General features: G+C 39.3%; 1 protein-coding gene across 1 annotated transcript in view; it reads right to left on the bottom strand.

The window, feature by feature from the left end:
* The window catches only part of LOC138964184 (receptor-type tyrosine-protein phosphatase mu-like), a gene marked incomplete in the record, with an annotated part of 322,563 nt that overhangs the window by 11,955 nt on the left and 295,608 nt on the right, over nt 1-15,000 (bottom strand). Inside the window, 5 exon segments of the mRNA XM_070336077.1 lie at nt 1-257; nt 770-915; nt 1,320-1,428; nt 1,948-2,076; nt 3,135-3,263. The exon segment at nt 1-257 is cut by the window's left edge and continues 159 nt beyond it. Of these exon segments, the coding sequence (XP_070192178.1) occupies nt 1-257; nt 770-915; nt 1,320-1,428; nt 1,948-2,076; nt 3,135-3,263 (770 nt within the window).

Genomic DNA, 15,000 nt, shown 5'->3' with positions numbered 1-15,000 from the left:
ATCCACTTCATATTCTTCCAGTTCTACATTCACATCATCCTCTTCTACACACTCAAATGCGTCGTCCCTAGCAACAGGGGCAATCACTCTTGGTGGCAGTGAATCGTGGAGACAGGGAGGTTCATCTGGGTTGATGCATCTTTTTTCGAAAGCCCTGTTGACGTAAGTGGCTTCTGCGTTTACCACTGGTTTGGTTTTGTTCGTACTCCTTTTCTTTCTTGGTTCTGGCCTGGGTGCCTCCTTAGGTTTTGTATCAGCTACAACAAAGTTAAAACAAAAAATCAAGATCTTGCGTAGCAGCATGGGCATCCGCTCTGTTGTTATGGGATGGTAACCATTCAACTTAACAGAAACAATTGTTGTTGAAAATCTAAGAGCTCGCTACAGTATTATTGTTGTGAAGATCGAAACGGTCTGGGATTATTAATATTTGTTTGTTGTTTTTGGGGGGCTGTTTTTGGTGGGGGGCACAATAAAGGAAGTTGTAATGACTTACCATCTGCCAAGATTTCTACTGTCGAAGAACACCCTGAACAATTCAAAAACAAATTGTGATGTTTTCTGGAAATGTCCTAATAATAATAGAACCTTTTAACAAAACACCGTAAGTTTCCAAAATACATGTAGTATGATTCATCCAACAGCTTTTCGCATATTTCCATCAAGAGTTTAAACAAATGTGACCAACAGACAGACACAACTTCTGCTGCACAAGCCTTTTAAGAAAAAAACACCCCGTGAACTATCCAAAAGTTTGTAAAATCCTTACCTTGTCGATTTGTGTCTCTTCCAATGTCGCCCATTGTACCATTGGTAGCATTAGATACATTCTGATAAACGTTGACTTGTTGTATTGTTTGATCTTGGGTGATGTTTTTTTTCGTTTCCTTGGCTTTGGGTCGACTTCTTCTCCGCCTATCAAAGGAAGAGCAAGGTACACTGACAATTTAATGTTTGCAACATTAGTTTAAAATGTGTTTCTACCGATTTTAGACAAGGCATACCTTCCTGCTAAATCAGAAGTACAAAGCAAACAAAACGGTATCATGATGTTATCAATGTGTGTGTAAAGTTAGAATTTTATACGGGGTTTTGCGTGTATGTCTTCATTTGTATCCATTACATGTGACTTTTACTGAATAATTCTTATGATAAGGACACGTAGTGCATAGTTGTACTTCTAGAATCACGCGTTCCTTATTTTATATATCTTCGTGTATGTTGTTCTTTACGTCTTTGTTTCATACTAAGTATTCTCTTAAAACATGGATGCAAGAACACGTAAAACAAATATATATTGGGCGCATTACACCAGTTACCTCACGACGATGACAACAATAATGATGATCACAACCAACACAACCACAGATCCTCCCACAGCGCCACCAATGATGGTAAATTGGGCTTCCATTTTGTCACTCAGGATCTCTGTTAGCAGTACACGCAGCATTATTAGGGGCACTAAATAAACTATCGTGTATAGTATATATGTTGTGCTAGGTGGGCTATAAATACGTATTTGCAAAAGGCAAGGGATATATGTGTGACAGAACCGGACATATCGTTACGGTATCCACCACAAGTTTAGGTGTAATGTCATAGCACTAGGTTTCTTTTGATAAACAAAAGATAACAAAAGCAGTCTTGCAGTTTGATTAAACCATAACAACTGTTTCTCCCTTGATTATTTATGCACGTTCCCTGATCTTACATAACAGCTGTAACACACATGTGTAACAGATAACAAAAAGAGGTGCAAAACAAACTTTCCCATCAAGAATACAATGTCTGCATTGACTGATGGTATAGTGATCCTACACAATGCCGAGTTGTACATTTATTTTTGTCGAATGGACAAAAACTTAAACTCCACAATTATGAGCACCCTACAATGGGCGTACTGCATATTTAAATGTTTGCAGTGACCCGACATGAACAGATACACACCTGTCAAGCACAACGGAGGTATGTATCCTCCGTTGCACGCACAATGTCCTGTAGCCTTGTCACAAGTACCATTGCAGTGGGCACTGCAATTCTGCATGCAGTTGAGACCATATGTTCTCCCAGGACACACTGCGTAGCAGCGACCAGCAGTCAATGGTAAATAAAAGACCAATCAACGAACCAAACCAAGTAAATTACATTCCAGTATTTATTAGATATGTCTTCAAGCAGTTTTGTTCAATATTCCATAACCTAGCTCCCTGTTTTGTTGCTGTTATTCTAGTGAGTTGATCTAGCCCAATATTGTCTAGTAGAAAACAACAACAATAACAACAACTACAACAACAACAACAACAACAACAACAGCAGCAACAACAACAACAACAACAACAACAACGTTCACTTTGATTTAACCAGCACAACTGTTTCTTCCCTGATAATATGCAGATTCACTCATTGTGCATATTAGCTGTAACAGCAGACAAAAATGAGAGACAAAACAGGTGTTCCCATCACGAACAAAATGAATGCAGTGGCTTAGAGGATACTGAACCAACACAATGTCAAGTTGTATGTTCGGTCACAGTATTATGTGTCAGAACACAACTTAAGCCCAAAATGTATAAGCAACCTACAATCAGCGTCCTGCATCTTCTGTGTAATGTTGGCATATACCTGTTTTTTGGAGCATGTGTCGTTAAGAAAGCAATGCCTTTCAATCGATTTGTGTTTAGCAAATACCGTTTCACCCTTGTGTCGTCTTCTTTTTCTAACCGAGAGCCCGAAGCACAAGAATCGCCTTTGGAGGCAAAGCCGGTCAAACGGGATTGAGATTTTAGAGCCAAATTATTAGCCCTATAAAATCTGCTATGGCAACACAAAGGTTCGCAAACGCATTCCAGGTAATAACAGCAGCCAGACCCCATCACAATCAGCTACTCCACATCTCACGGGTATGCTGTCTACCAACGTACCAAAAACGGCAAGCTACCAAAACTAGCTCACGCTTAGGGAGACAACTCCGTCAATGCAGCGCAGCTGCCTGTGATAAGGGGGACTACTGCGTCACCCTGTCCCATTATCCTTGAAGTCTTGAAATATGTGGTGCTGCGAAAAGGGATAAAATAACCAAAATTCAATTTCAAATACAGCTGCAACCCACATTGTCACAAACAATGCACACATACCAGCATCACAAGCAGGCCCCAGCCATCCAGGTTTGCACGTGCAGTGTCCTGAGACTTTGTCACAGACATCCTCACATCCTGCACTGCAAGTCTGTGTACAGTTGTGTCCATAGGTCCCAGTTTCACATTCTGTAGAAAGAAAGTCATAAGGTTATGATTTACCTTTTTTCAATAACATGCTGGTGATGCACTGTTGTAGCTTGAGAAGTACTGACGCTCTCTGTTTGTGGACTAAACCTGGCTTTGTAATTCATCTGATAAAACAAACTACACCGACAGATAATACCTCCACCATCAGGTAATGGCAGACAACAGCAACGTTAGGTTTACAACATTAAATATACAAGCAAGTCTACATGACAATAAACATGTGAGGTGTTTACGTAATGTTTTCTTTGAATCCCCACTCCGCCTCACAGGAGGTTTACAGAATGAGTCAAGCATTTCACGAAAAGTCATAGAAAACCGACAAAACACACATTGCAGGGCCGTCAACGCCGTTTTATGACGCACACAGGTCTCTTGCAGGGCTAATTATCACATGTAAACCCTACACGCGCTGCAATGGTTTATTCTAAGCTACCGCAGTCGTCAGCGTATTGTGTGCAACTGCCATCTGTCAAGTCGGCTCTAGTCGTATTTCATACATATTGCTTCGAAAAAACTGCAGCAATTTTCTAAATCTTTAAAAGGAATCTAGTGTAAGTGTATACATTTGGTTACGAACAACAAAACAAGTGTAAAGGGGAACACCACCACGTGGAGCTTTACCAGTTAAAGTAGGTTATGTCCCTTGATCAGAATGCAACTTTCCCTTTCGGACAACAAAGCCGGCATACCTAAAATATGTGAATGCCGACACTCATTATTCAACGCTCCAAACCCTCCAGGAAAGTGAAAATCACACATGTCCCTCTTTCCCCTATATTCCGACTTCGTGCTTTCGGACTATCAAAACTTCAATTTTGCGCCATGACGAGGCTTCGGTTTCACACGGGTCCAGAGGACGCGAAAAGACATTCTTTGAAAATTGCTCGCTATCCAGGGAGAGCAGCCCTGATGTTCTCCGGCAGTATGTGTTCAAACGAAAGGATGTTTGTAATGTATGTAAACGCCTGGAGTGTGCCTTTAAAGACGAGAACACTTTGTCCACAACAAATTCCTAATCCATGTACATATAGTCTATTATATTAAATACTTTGTTAGCACTGGTTTGTACATCACTCACCCGTATCACACAGTGGAGGCTTGATGCCAGGGGGACAGCTGGAGCAGTGTCCTGTCACCTTGTCACACACCTCTCCGTTACTGCAGCTACCACACCTCCTATCACACCCACTGTCCCAGTAGTCGTCACTGCAACCTTTCAAATGACAATATCTCTGATTTACAACACGTGTGCACTTGGTTACTTCCAAAGTCATTACTAGGGGGCTGTTTTCTGTTGATGTCAACCAAGTAAAGAAACAGCTCATATCATTAGTCTCAAAGTAAACATACAAATTATATCTAGGCAGGTTTGTAGGTTTGCACAAGTTAATATGTTTGGAATGGCAATTGTTTTTGCTGTTTTTCTCATTTTCAGATTGACGATATTTTTTTTATCTTGGGCCATGTGATGTGACCGTCAGACCCAATCGAACCCGAAGAGACTGACTCAAACATTTACAAAAGATTGAAATAGATTAAACAAATCATTCAAACAAACCAGGCAAAGGAGTATTAATTACCAATATAGTTCAGGAAAGTTTCTTCGCTGATAATAGGTACTTCTGGTGTTCTCTTATGTCGTACGGTTTGATTTGCAATCGTGCCAATAGTCGAATAAATCCACATTCTGGTATCAAGTTGTCAGGATTTCACGATTTAAAAAAGCTGCCTTAATGACCATGGAGACATTGTTAAGAGTAGAACTAGGGAAGTTGGATTACTTAAAACAGATGCGTAACGTATATACCCAAAGTCTGCAGTTGATTTGTATTACATGCCCTTCTAAAAACGACATTGTACGGGGGAAATGTCGGGGTTGTTAAATAAGTGTCTCCAAACAAGTAAACGACAAACAAACAAACAAACTTATGTTAGTGATATTTACTCGACGTTTGTAATTATGGTAAGCAAAAATGATAAACATACTTATCACTTGGAGTTCACACATGTTAATTGTCTTTTCGTCTCCGGAGAATTCTGTGGTGTCTTTGGACACTCTGATGACAGATCCGTTCAGGACACCGCTGGTACATGTAACATTCGTTTTCTTGCTGACCTGTGCGTCGTCAAACCTGTAGCATTCCTGTCCATCTACTTTAATAAGACAGCCTTTCATTCTACCTTTGTCTGAAAAAGAAACAAGTCGCGTAAGGCGAAAATACAATATTTAGTCAAGTAGCTGTCGAACTCACAGAATGAAACTGAACGCAATGCCATTTTTCAGCAAGACCGTATACTCGTAGCATCGTCAGTCCACCGCTCATGGCAAAGGCAGTGAAATTGACAAGAAGAGCGGGGTAGTAGTTGTGCTAAGAAGGATAGCACGCTTTTCTGTACCTCTCTTTGTTTTAACTTTCTGAGCGTGTTTTTAATCCAAACATATCATATCTATATGTTTTTGGAATCAGGAACCGACAAGAAATAAGATGAACGTGTTTTTAAATTGATTTGGACAATTTAATTTTGATAATAATTTTTATATATTTAATTTTCAGAGCTTGTTTTTAATCCGAATATAACATATTTATATGTTTTTGGAATCAGCAAATGATGGAGAATAAGATAAACGTAAATTTGGATCGTTTTATAAATTTTTATTTTTTTTTTACAATTTTCAGATTTGTAATGACCAAAGTCATTAATTAATTTTTAAGCCACCAAGCTGAAATGCAATACCGAAGTCCGGGCTTCGTCGAAGATTACTTGACCAAAATTTCAACCAATTTGGTTGAAAAATGAGGGCGTGACAGTGCCGCCTCAACTTTCACGAAAAGCCGGATATGACGTCATCAAAGACATTTATCAAAAAAATGAAAAAAACGTTCGGGGATTTCATACCCAGGAACTCTCATGTCAAATTTCATAAAGATCGGTCCAGTAGTTTAGTCTGAATCGCTCTACACACACACACACACAGACAGACACACACACACACACACACACACGCACATACACCACGACCCTCGTTTCGATTCCCCCTCGATGTTAAAATATTTAGTCAAAACTTGACTAAATATAAAAAGAAACATAAGTGAGCACCGAGAAATGTGACCCTCCACCACGAAATGAGTCGCATGTCACCTCGCGCGGTTCTGCGCTAGGCTTAATATAAGTCCGGGGAGTGTCTGGTAACAGTGTGAGGGTCACCTTTGTCACAGGCTTATAACTCAAACAGTTTTCGCTCTTTTCTAACACGGTTTTCACCACTGGATAAAGCATATAAAACTCTTTAGGAAATTGTACAAATATGAAAATCATGCAAAGGTGACATGCGACTCATTCCGTGGTGGAGGGTCACAAATAATAAATGACAATACAACATCTCTCCGGAGTTTGCCTTCTGTTCCTTTACGGGGGAAATGGGTGAGGGCAGGTTTGAAGAGGGTGAAGAAAATAATCGCAATCAAAGTAATGCGGAGGAAGGGAGGACAAGCAATTGGAGTCAGCTTCTTCTTCTTCTTCTTCTTCTTCTTCTTCTTCTTCTTCTTCTTCAGCGTTCCAGAATTTTCTGGTTACGTGTGAGCTCGTTTGCCCATTTGGGTTCCCCAAACTATACTCTGGGAGCATAGTCAGCTTCACTCCGCTTTCGCTGAGTAGGCATGCTGGGTATTTTCGTGTTTCCATAACCCACCGAACTTCGACATGGATTACAGGATCTTTTCCGTGCTCACTTGGTCTTGTGCTTGCGTGTACACACGAACGGGGTTAGGTCACTAGTAGGTCTGCACATAAGTTGACCTGGGAGATCGGAAAAATCTCCACTCTTAATCCACCAGGCGGCAGCGACCGGGATTCGAACTCACGACCTCCCGATTAGGAGGCCGACGTCTTACCACCACGCCACTGCACCATGCATGTCAGGACTTTTGCTAGTTTGTTCTTTATGTATTTGTTTCTTTGTTTGTTTCTTTGTGTTTTGTTTGTTTCTGGTTTTAGTTTTTTTCACAATTCGACGTATTCAGGATGTGAGGATTGGTCTAATGGAGACCAAAAAAACATACCATGTGGGAACGTGCAATTATTTCTAGTCGGTACTTTCGCTCTGCAGCTAATCTACACTACTCGTCATAAAAAACTATACACATATATTTAGCTGTAGATCTTTGTGATGCGGCCAGTTATATTAAAACCAAGCCTCGTCAGAAGCCGTAAAAGGCCTGTTTTGGCGTCTTTATTTTTTTGGTAGGCTATGTGGGGAAAAACACTGTTGTTTTGTAATGGCTTATTGTAATGCTTTTAAATTTGACATGAGTTTAACAACACAATTGCCAACAAGTGTGTAAAATATCATGGCATTTTGATGAGTTTGTTGGTCGAATTGGAACTGTTCAGAAAAGTTTTATTAAATTGTAATCAATTTTGGGGATCAATTTTGGTACAAAAGCAACAACGCGCATGGGTGGTATGGACATGTGAACGCAAAACAACAATTACAAAAAACAGGTCTTCCAACAGCAAAACCCAGTGTAGCGCAGCAGACTGAACTAGCACGTCACTCAAGCGTGCCAGTTCAGTCATAGCCCACACAATAAGACGCCAAAACAGGCCTTTTACGGCTTCTGACGAGGCGGACACCAGTCTTCTTCAAAATAGCAAAACAACACCGCTAGGCACAACAGCTTAACCAAATCAATTTGTATGGGTACAAAATGAGTTGTTCTTCCATTTGGGATCAAAAACGGGGTCATTATTTCTTATTTTGATTTGTTTTGTTGTATTTTAGTGTCTGCAAGTTTGCTTTTTGACGAGCCGCACCAGCGGGTCGTCTTATTGCCTCGGGTAAGTAGCTTGCACAAGGAGAAATTTTTGTTCATGGGCGATTTCTGTGACGTATGTACCACGTGACATGAAGTCGCCGTTTAGTTTCGAGGTTCAACAAAAATATCATAAGTCGTACTGTGTAGGGTCAACCGCAACAACCTCTAACCATTCGTACTAAGTAGTATTTGAGTGACTTATATACCCGACATTTTTATTTCTTATTTTTAGCACAGGTGTAGGAAAAAATCATGAACCAAAATGTTATTTATTCTTTAATTTAACATTTGTTTTACAAATGTGACCATGGTCTTTCAAACATACAGTGACATTAAACATTGTTATGTTAAAAAAAAGAAAAAAAGAAAAAAAGCTTTTGTGCACAAATCAGAAAATACATTGTACATTTTACCTACAGGCCAAACAGTGTCCGTGGCGGCAAAGGACCTATATTTTTAGATCAGTCACTGTGGCAAGTTGTCAAGAACACAGGCGCTTGCATTTGGATGTGTCCACTGATAGTAGGTTTGGTTGTGATCAATCAGAATGATGAGGAATAAAAATGTATGGCAGTTTGTTATGATGACATGTAATTCACATATGCTGAAATGTAATATTATACATGATATAATATTATTATGGCTGTTGCCATGACCATGAACCCCAAGAAAGGTTTAATGTTATGTAAAATCATAATACCAAAATCAAGCACCTATTAATCTGGTCTACGGTCTGTGTGTGTCTCTGCTCTTTCTCTTGGCACACAGCCACAGGTCAAAGCAGAGGTTAACTTGAGTGCACCTAGCAGGAGGGGGGGTGATTTCTATTAGGGCCTTTTACAGCTATTTCTGCTTTGTTGTTGGAAACCGAAACCGTCTCAGTGTAACGCTTACAGGGCCTCATAGATATCAGTCAACTCTCTCTCCACCCCACCCCCCACCCCCCCGCCCCCGCCCCCGACACCTCCACGCATTCAGCGTAACGGCTTGTACGGCGTGTTACTTCAACATAAATAATAATAATAATAATAACTTCAACAAGTATTTTTTTGGAAAAAAATTAACCTTAACAAGGCCTCAACACAACAGCGCTTCCTGGAATTGCATGGCTGTTACCAGGAAATGTACTGGGTCAAAGGTCCGCCTGACTCGAAAATTTACTGGGGGAAAGACAGTGACTGCAAAAAAAATCGTGTACTTCATGATTGGTACAATGGCCAACACAAATGTTGTCGGATCAAGTCTACTTCCATTCTTTAGATGGTATATGTTTTTTTCAAATCCAGCGCGCTACCAACTGAGCTATATCCCCGCCCATCACTGCATCACTGCAGAGCGCCAAGAACTGTACCCACGGAATATGCGCGATATAAGCCTCATTGATTGATTGATTTTTTTCAATTTTACATGTTATGAGTAAAGCGTTTTTTCCAACTTCTCTTTTTCTTCCTCAAATCTTCCGATGGATCGCTCTGGCCAGAACAATATATGGTTACTTGAACACATTTTTCCATGCATTCCAAGATTCTCATGTTTTGTAGATTTTGTCGGTGTTGCATACTTTGCCCAGTTTGTTTCACAATTTGAACATTATTTACATAGGATTTTCCAAAATGTGCTGAAAACTTTCAGTCTTAACTTCTTACTTTTCTCTTTCCAATGTTTGACAGTCTTTGCTGCTTGCTGGACATTAAACAATGCTTGACATGATTTTTTTGGTCTGTACTTTTTCATAATTTACAGTTCATTTCTATGGACTTTTTGATCATTTCAGGGGTGGGAATTTTCTTTTCAGAGGATTTCCTCCTTTTTTTGGATTCTGAAATCGTTTTTGGACAATTTTCTTACAATTTTCTTTGTTTTTAAGGCCAATTTTGAAAATTTTCACAAGTTTCCTCTTTTTTCACTTTCAGTAATTCCCAGGCCTGTCATTTACAGTTCATTTCTGTGGCCTTTTTGATAATTGATAGTTAATTTCTGTGGACTTTTTGATAATTTACAGTTCATTTCTATGCATTTTTTGCTGCTTTAAACTTCACCGTGATCACTTTTTTTTATTTCCTACTGTTTGCAATATTTGATCTCTTAAGTATGTATGGTAGAGGTTTGCCGTACTTATTACTTACCATGAGCATGTAGAAGGTTAAACACTGAGAGAGTGTTGTCTTTTTGTGGTGTTACAGCCTTTGACTTCACAGTTTGTATATTTGCTTTCAAAAGTGTGATTTTTTTCAACTGCACATTATATTTTACATTTTATGAGTTAAACTTAAAGTCGTTCTTTCCAACTTCTCTTTTTTTCCCTCAAATCTTCTGATGGATCGCTCTGGCCAGGACAATATATGGTTACTTGAACACATTTTCCCATGCATTACAACATTCTGATGTTTTGTAGCTTTTGTTGGTGTTGCATACTTTGTCCACCACAATTTGACCATTATTTACGTACAATTCTACAGTGTGGATAGTATTTGGCAATTTATGCCTGTTTCATATGTATATTTATTTTCCTAAATATACAGTTTTCTTGCATTCATTTTATTCTGGTTTTTGACTCACGAAGTGTAGCCTATGCGATGCTAACTTTTGTCTGTCTGTGCGTGCGTGCGTATGTATGTATGTATACATATGTATGTCTGTGGTAGAAACTTTAACATTTGAAGACGTCATATTACATTGACATCACATTATGACGTACGAGGGTTAGACGTCACGCGATGGAATTACTGAAAGTCTCGGTGATTGTTATTTTGAGCGGGCCGAGACTATTTGGCAGTCGTGTCCATGTAAGTAGGCTACATGCAGACAGACAGATCTAGATCTAGTGTCTCGCTTTCTTGCACAGTTTCACATATGCTCTTTCTGTGTGTGTGTGTGTGTGTGTGTGTGTGTGTGTGTGTGTGTACATCTATAAAAATGAGGAAAAAATCTGTACACACTTGGTATCAAATGGGGAATTTGAAAAAAATGGGGATGCCAAAAAATTTCCCATTTTTTTCAACTATATTTCCTGAAAGTACATGCCTCAATTTGACGGAAAGAATGTCATAACAATGTTCAAAATGACATTCTTTCCGTCCTCTATAGGCGACGAAATAGGTCAAATTTTGTGCCTTTTTTAGTGTAAAATTCGTCGATGCCGGAGCGAGTACTGCACTCAGTGCCGTTGTAGTGCAAGTGCACTACAAAGGCACTGCGCCCAGTGCCGTTGTAGTGCAAGTGCACTACAAACGCACTATCCGTTGTGTGAATGTGTGTATTAGCAAGTCCTCATTTGTGACCTTATACACGTATGTGTGTGTGTGTGTGTGTGTGTGTGTGTGTGTGTGTGTGTGTGTGTGTGTGTGTGTGTGTGTGTGTGTGTGTGTGTGTGTGACGGAGTGATTGAGTTTGTGTTACTGTTTGTCGATTTCTTACGTGAGCCTTGAAGGTTTCGCCTCTTGTTTTAAACTGGTTTCCAAAAATAGAGGATATTACCTCAACGTTTCCATTTCCAGTGTCGATGATCACATTTTTTACCACAATTCTATGCAAACGCCACTCTGCATGACTAAGCACTCACTTTAGTATTATAATATTGTATCTATTTTGTTACATCTAGTCAGCATTTGTTAACCTTGACGACAGATATCATTGTAGGTAATATCAATACAATGTCCTATATTGATGCTATATTATTTGTATGCCAGTGTCTTTGGGTATTTATGGCAACACCTACCGAAAGCTACGAAGTAAGCTTACATTTTTTGTTGGAGTGAAACTGTAAATCTCTTTCATAAACCATTTTGCCATTTACAACAGGCAATGTCATGTATTGGTGCTACATTACTAGCATTTAAATGTGTATTCATGGCAACAGCATTTTGCCATTTACAACAGTTTCACTAACACTGTATTTTTTCTTGCTTTATTATTTTGTGACTCAGTGATAATTTTAAATAAAGTTATTTGCATCATACACTTTGATTTCATTCATTTCTATTTATAACTACTTTTACTACTTTCCCTTCTACACTGTGACATGCCACTGTATCACGCTCATTCAGACCAAAAACAATACCATTCCTACCTGTTGCAACGTCTATCCCTCGCTCTGTCTTTTGGTTCCTTGCTTGATCGATCGGTTTCTTGGTGGAAAACATATTTCTGTCACCAATACCAGTATTATTGCATCACTTCCATAAAGGTACAGTAGACTTCTTCCTTTCTGTTAAGCCAATAGGTCTTATTAATTATTGAGCTCTTATTCATTATTGCATTACGTTCACAACAATCTTCTTCCTTGATATTGCGATAGTTGTTATCTCCCATTTATGTACAAACGCCGAAAAGACAATTTAACAGGACACATCAACACTATTATTTTGTTTACCTGTACCAACAGGTGTAGAACTCCCTGTTTCTTTGATATTGTCAATGTTTCGGCTCGTGTTGATCCTGGGATCAACTGAATTTCTTGTGCTAATTTTATCTTGGGGGGTGTCCTAGGTCTCCGGTACAATGCATAGACACTAATTAATAAACAAGTCGCGTAAAACGAAAATACAACATTTAGTCAAGCTGTCGAACTCACAGAATGAAACTGAACGCAATGCAATTTTTCAGCAAGACCGTATACTCGTAGCATCGTAAGTCCACCGCTCGTGGCAAAGGCAGTGAAATTGACAAGAAGAGCGGGGTAGTAGTTGCGCTGAGAAGGATAGCACGCTTTTCTGTACCTCTCTTCGTTTTAACTTTCTGAGCGTGTTTTTAATCCAAACATATCATATCTATATGTTTGTGGAATCAGGAACCGACAAGGAATAAGATGAAAGTGTTTTTAAATTGATTTCGAAAATTTAATTTTAATCATAATTTGTATATTTTAAATTTTCAGAGCTTGTTTTTAATCCAAATATAACATATTTATATGTTTTGGGAATCAGAAAATGATAAAGAATAAGATGAACGTAAATTTGGATCGTTTTATAAAATGTTTATTTTTTTTACAATTTTCAGATTTTTAATGACCAAAATCATTAATTCATTTTTAAGCCACCATACTGAAATGCAATACCAAAGTCCGGCCTTTGTCGAAGATTGCTTGGCCAAAATTTCAATCAATTTGATTGAAAAATGAGGGTGTGACAGTGCCGCCTCAACTTTTACAAAAAGCCGGATATGACGTCATCAAAGGTATTTATCGAAAAAAAGAAAAAAATGTCCGGGGATATCATTCCCAGGAACTCTCATGTAAAATTTCATAAAGATCGGTCCAGTAGTTTAGTCTGAATCGCTCTACACACACACACGCACAGACAGACAGACAGACAAACACACACACACACACACACACACACACACACATACACACACACACACACATACCTAAAGTGTGGATGGTTACCTAAGAGGCGGCACTGGGTGTAGTGCCTTTCTAGTGCACTTGCACTACAACAGCACTGGGTGCAGTACTCGCTCCGGCATCGAAGAATTTTGCACTAAAAAATGCACAAAATTTGACCTATTTCGTCGCCTATAGAGGACGGAAAGAATGTCATTTTGAACATTGTTATGACATTCTTTCCGTCAAAAAAGTCAATTTAACGGTGTTAAATGAAGCGACCATCCACACAATTAGGTTGCCATCCAGAGTTTAGGTTGCCATCCACGTGTGGATGGTTGCCTTATGGTGATTTAGGCAACCAAACCTGTGGAAACGGGGGTACACACACACACACACACACACACACACACACACACACACACACACACACACACACACCACGACACTCGTCTCGATTCCCCCTCTATGTTAAAACATTTATTCAAAACTTGACTAAATGTAAAAATTAAACGTTTGATTTCATACGGTAGAGGAATAAATTACCTTTCTGGCAATATACTTGGTTATAATATAACTGGCCGCATCACAAAGATCTACAGCTAAATATATATGTATAGTTTTTATGACGAATAGTGTAATATTATTACAAAATAGCCCTACAGAGGTGTGTGTGTGTGTGTGTGTGTGTGTGTGTGTGTGTGTGTGTGTGTATTTGTGTATGTCTGTGTGTCTAAGATGTGATGGTGGTGGTGTGTGTGAATTGCGTGCTTGCGTGTGTGTGTGTGTGCTTGTGTGTGTGTGTGTGTGTGTGTGTGTGTGTGTGTGTGTGTGTGTGTGTGTGTGTGTGTGTGTGCCCCTGCAATCCTCAAATCGTGCAGACAAAAAGGATCTCCCAGGTCAGACTGAACAAAAAAGCCTATTCGTACACTTTATTTATTTTTAAATAACGTCCAATTCAGTTCAATTCAGTTCGGTTCTATCTTTCAATCTGAGAACATACACCTTATTCAAAGAGGCAATGATTAAACAAGTAAATATCTCTTACTGGAACTCCTCGCCCAGACGACGACGCTGTGCACAGGGTAGGGACGACCAAGGTCCACCTTCCACCACGGTGTTTTATCGCCTTTATCGGTATGGATGCAGTTTCCCGTGTCTATAAACGTTCCATTAGTGTCTCCATTAACCGCAACGCCAGGTAGGTGTTTTGTGCCGCCAAACAAAAGACTGGAACTCATATCGCAGGACTTTTTGAACGCAACGTTCTCTGTGGACACAGATAATAACGATCCGTACTTTTCGGACTACAAGGCTATAACATATAATTCGCTGTTGTTTGAGACATAATGAACATTGTAGTTCAGAAAATGAGGTTAGTGAAAAGATCGATATAGAAATCAAAATCATACAAAGATGTCCTGGTTTTGACGTTATACACCCTCTCTTTCTCTACAGCTATACTGAAAACAAACTCTATTAGTTCTGCTGGTGTAGCTACAGTTCTTCCTCTTATTCTATTTCTTCTTGCAAAATCATTTCAGTGCAGACTAATATAGAAATCGGGTTCCATTAA

Source organism: Littorina saxatilis, linkage group LG4, assembly GCF_037325665.1.
Source record: "Littorina saxatilis isolate snail1 linkage group LG4, US_GU_Lsax_2.0, whole genome shotgun sequence".
NCBI classification, from domain to species: Eukaryota; Metazoa; Mollusca; class Gastropoda; order Littorinimorpha; family Littorinidae; genus Littorina; species Littorina saxatilis.
This window is presented reverse-complemented; position numbering and strand designations above follow the sequence as displayed.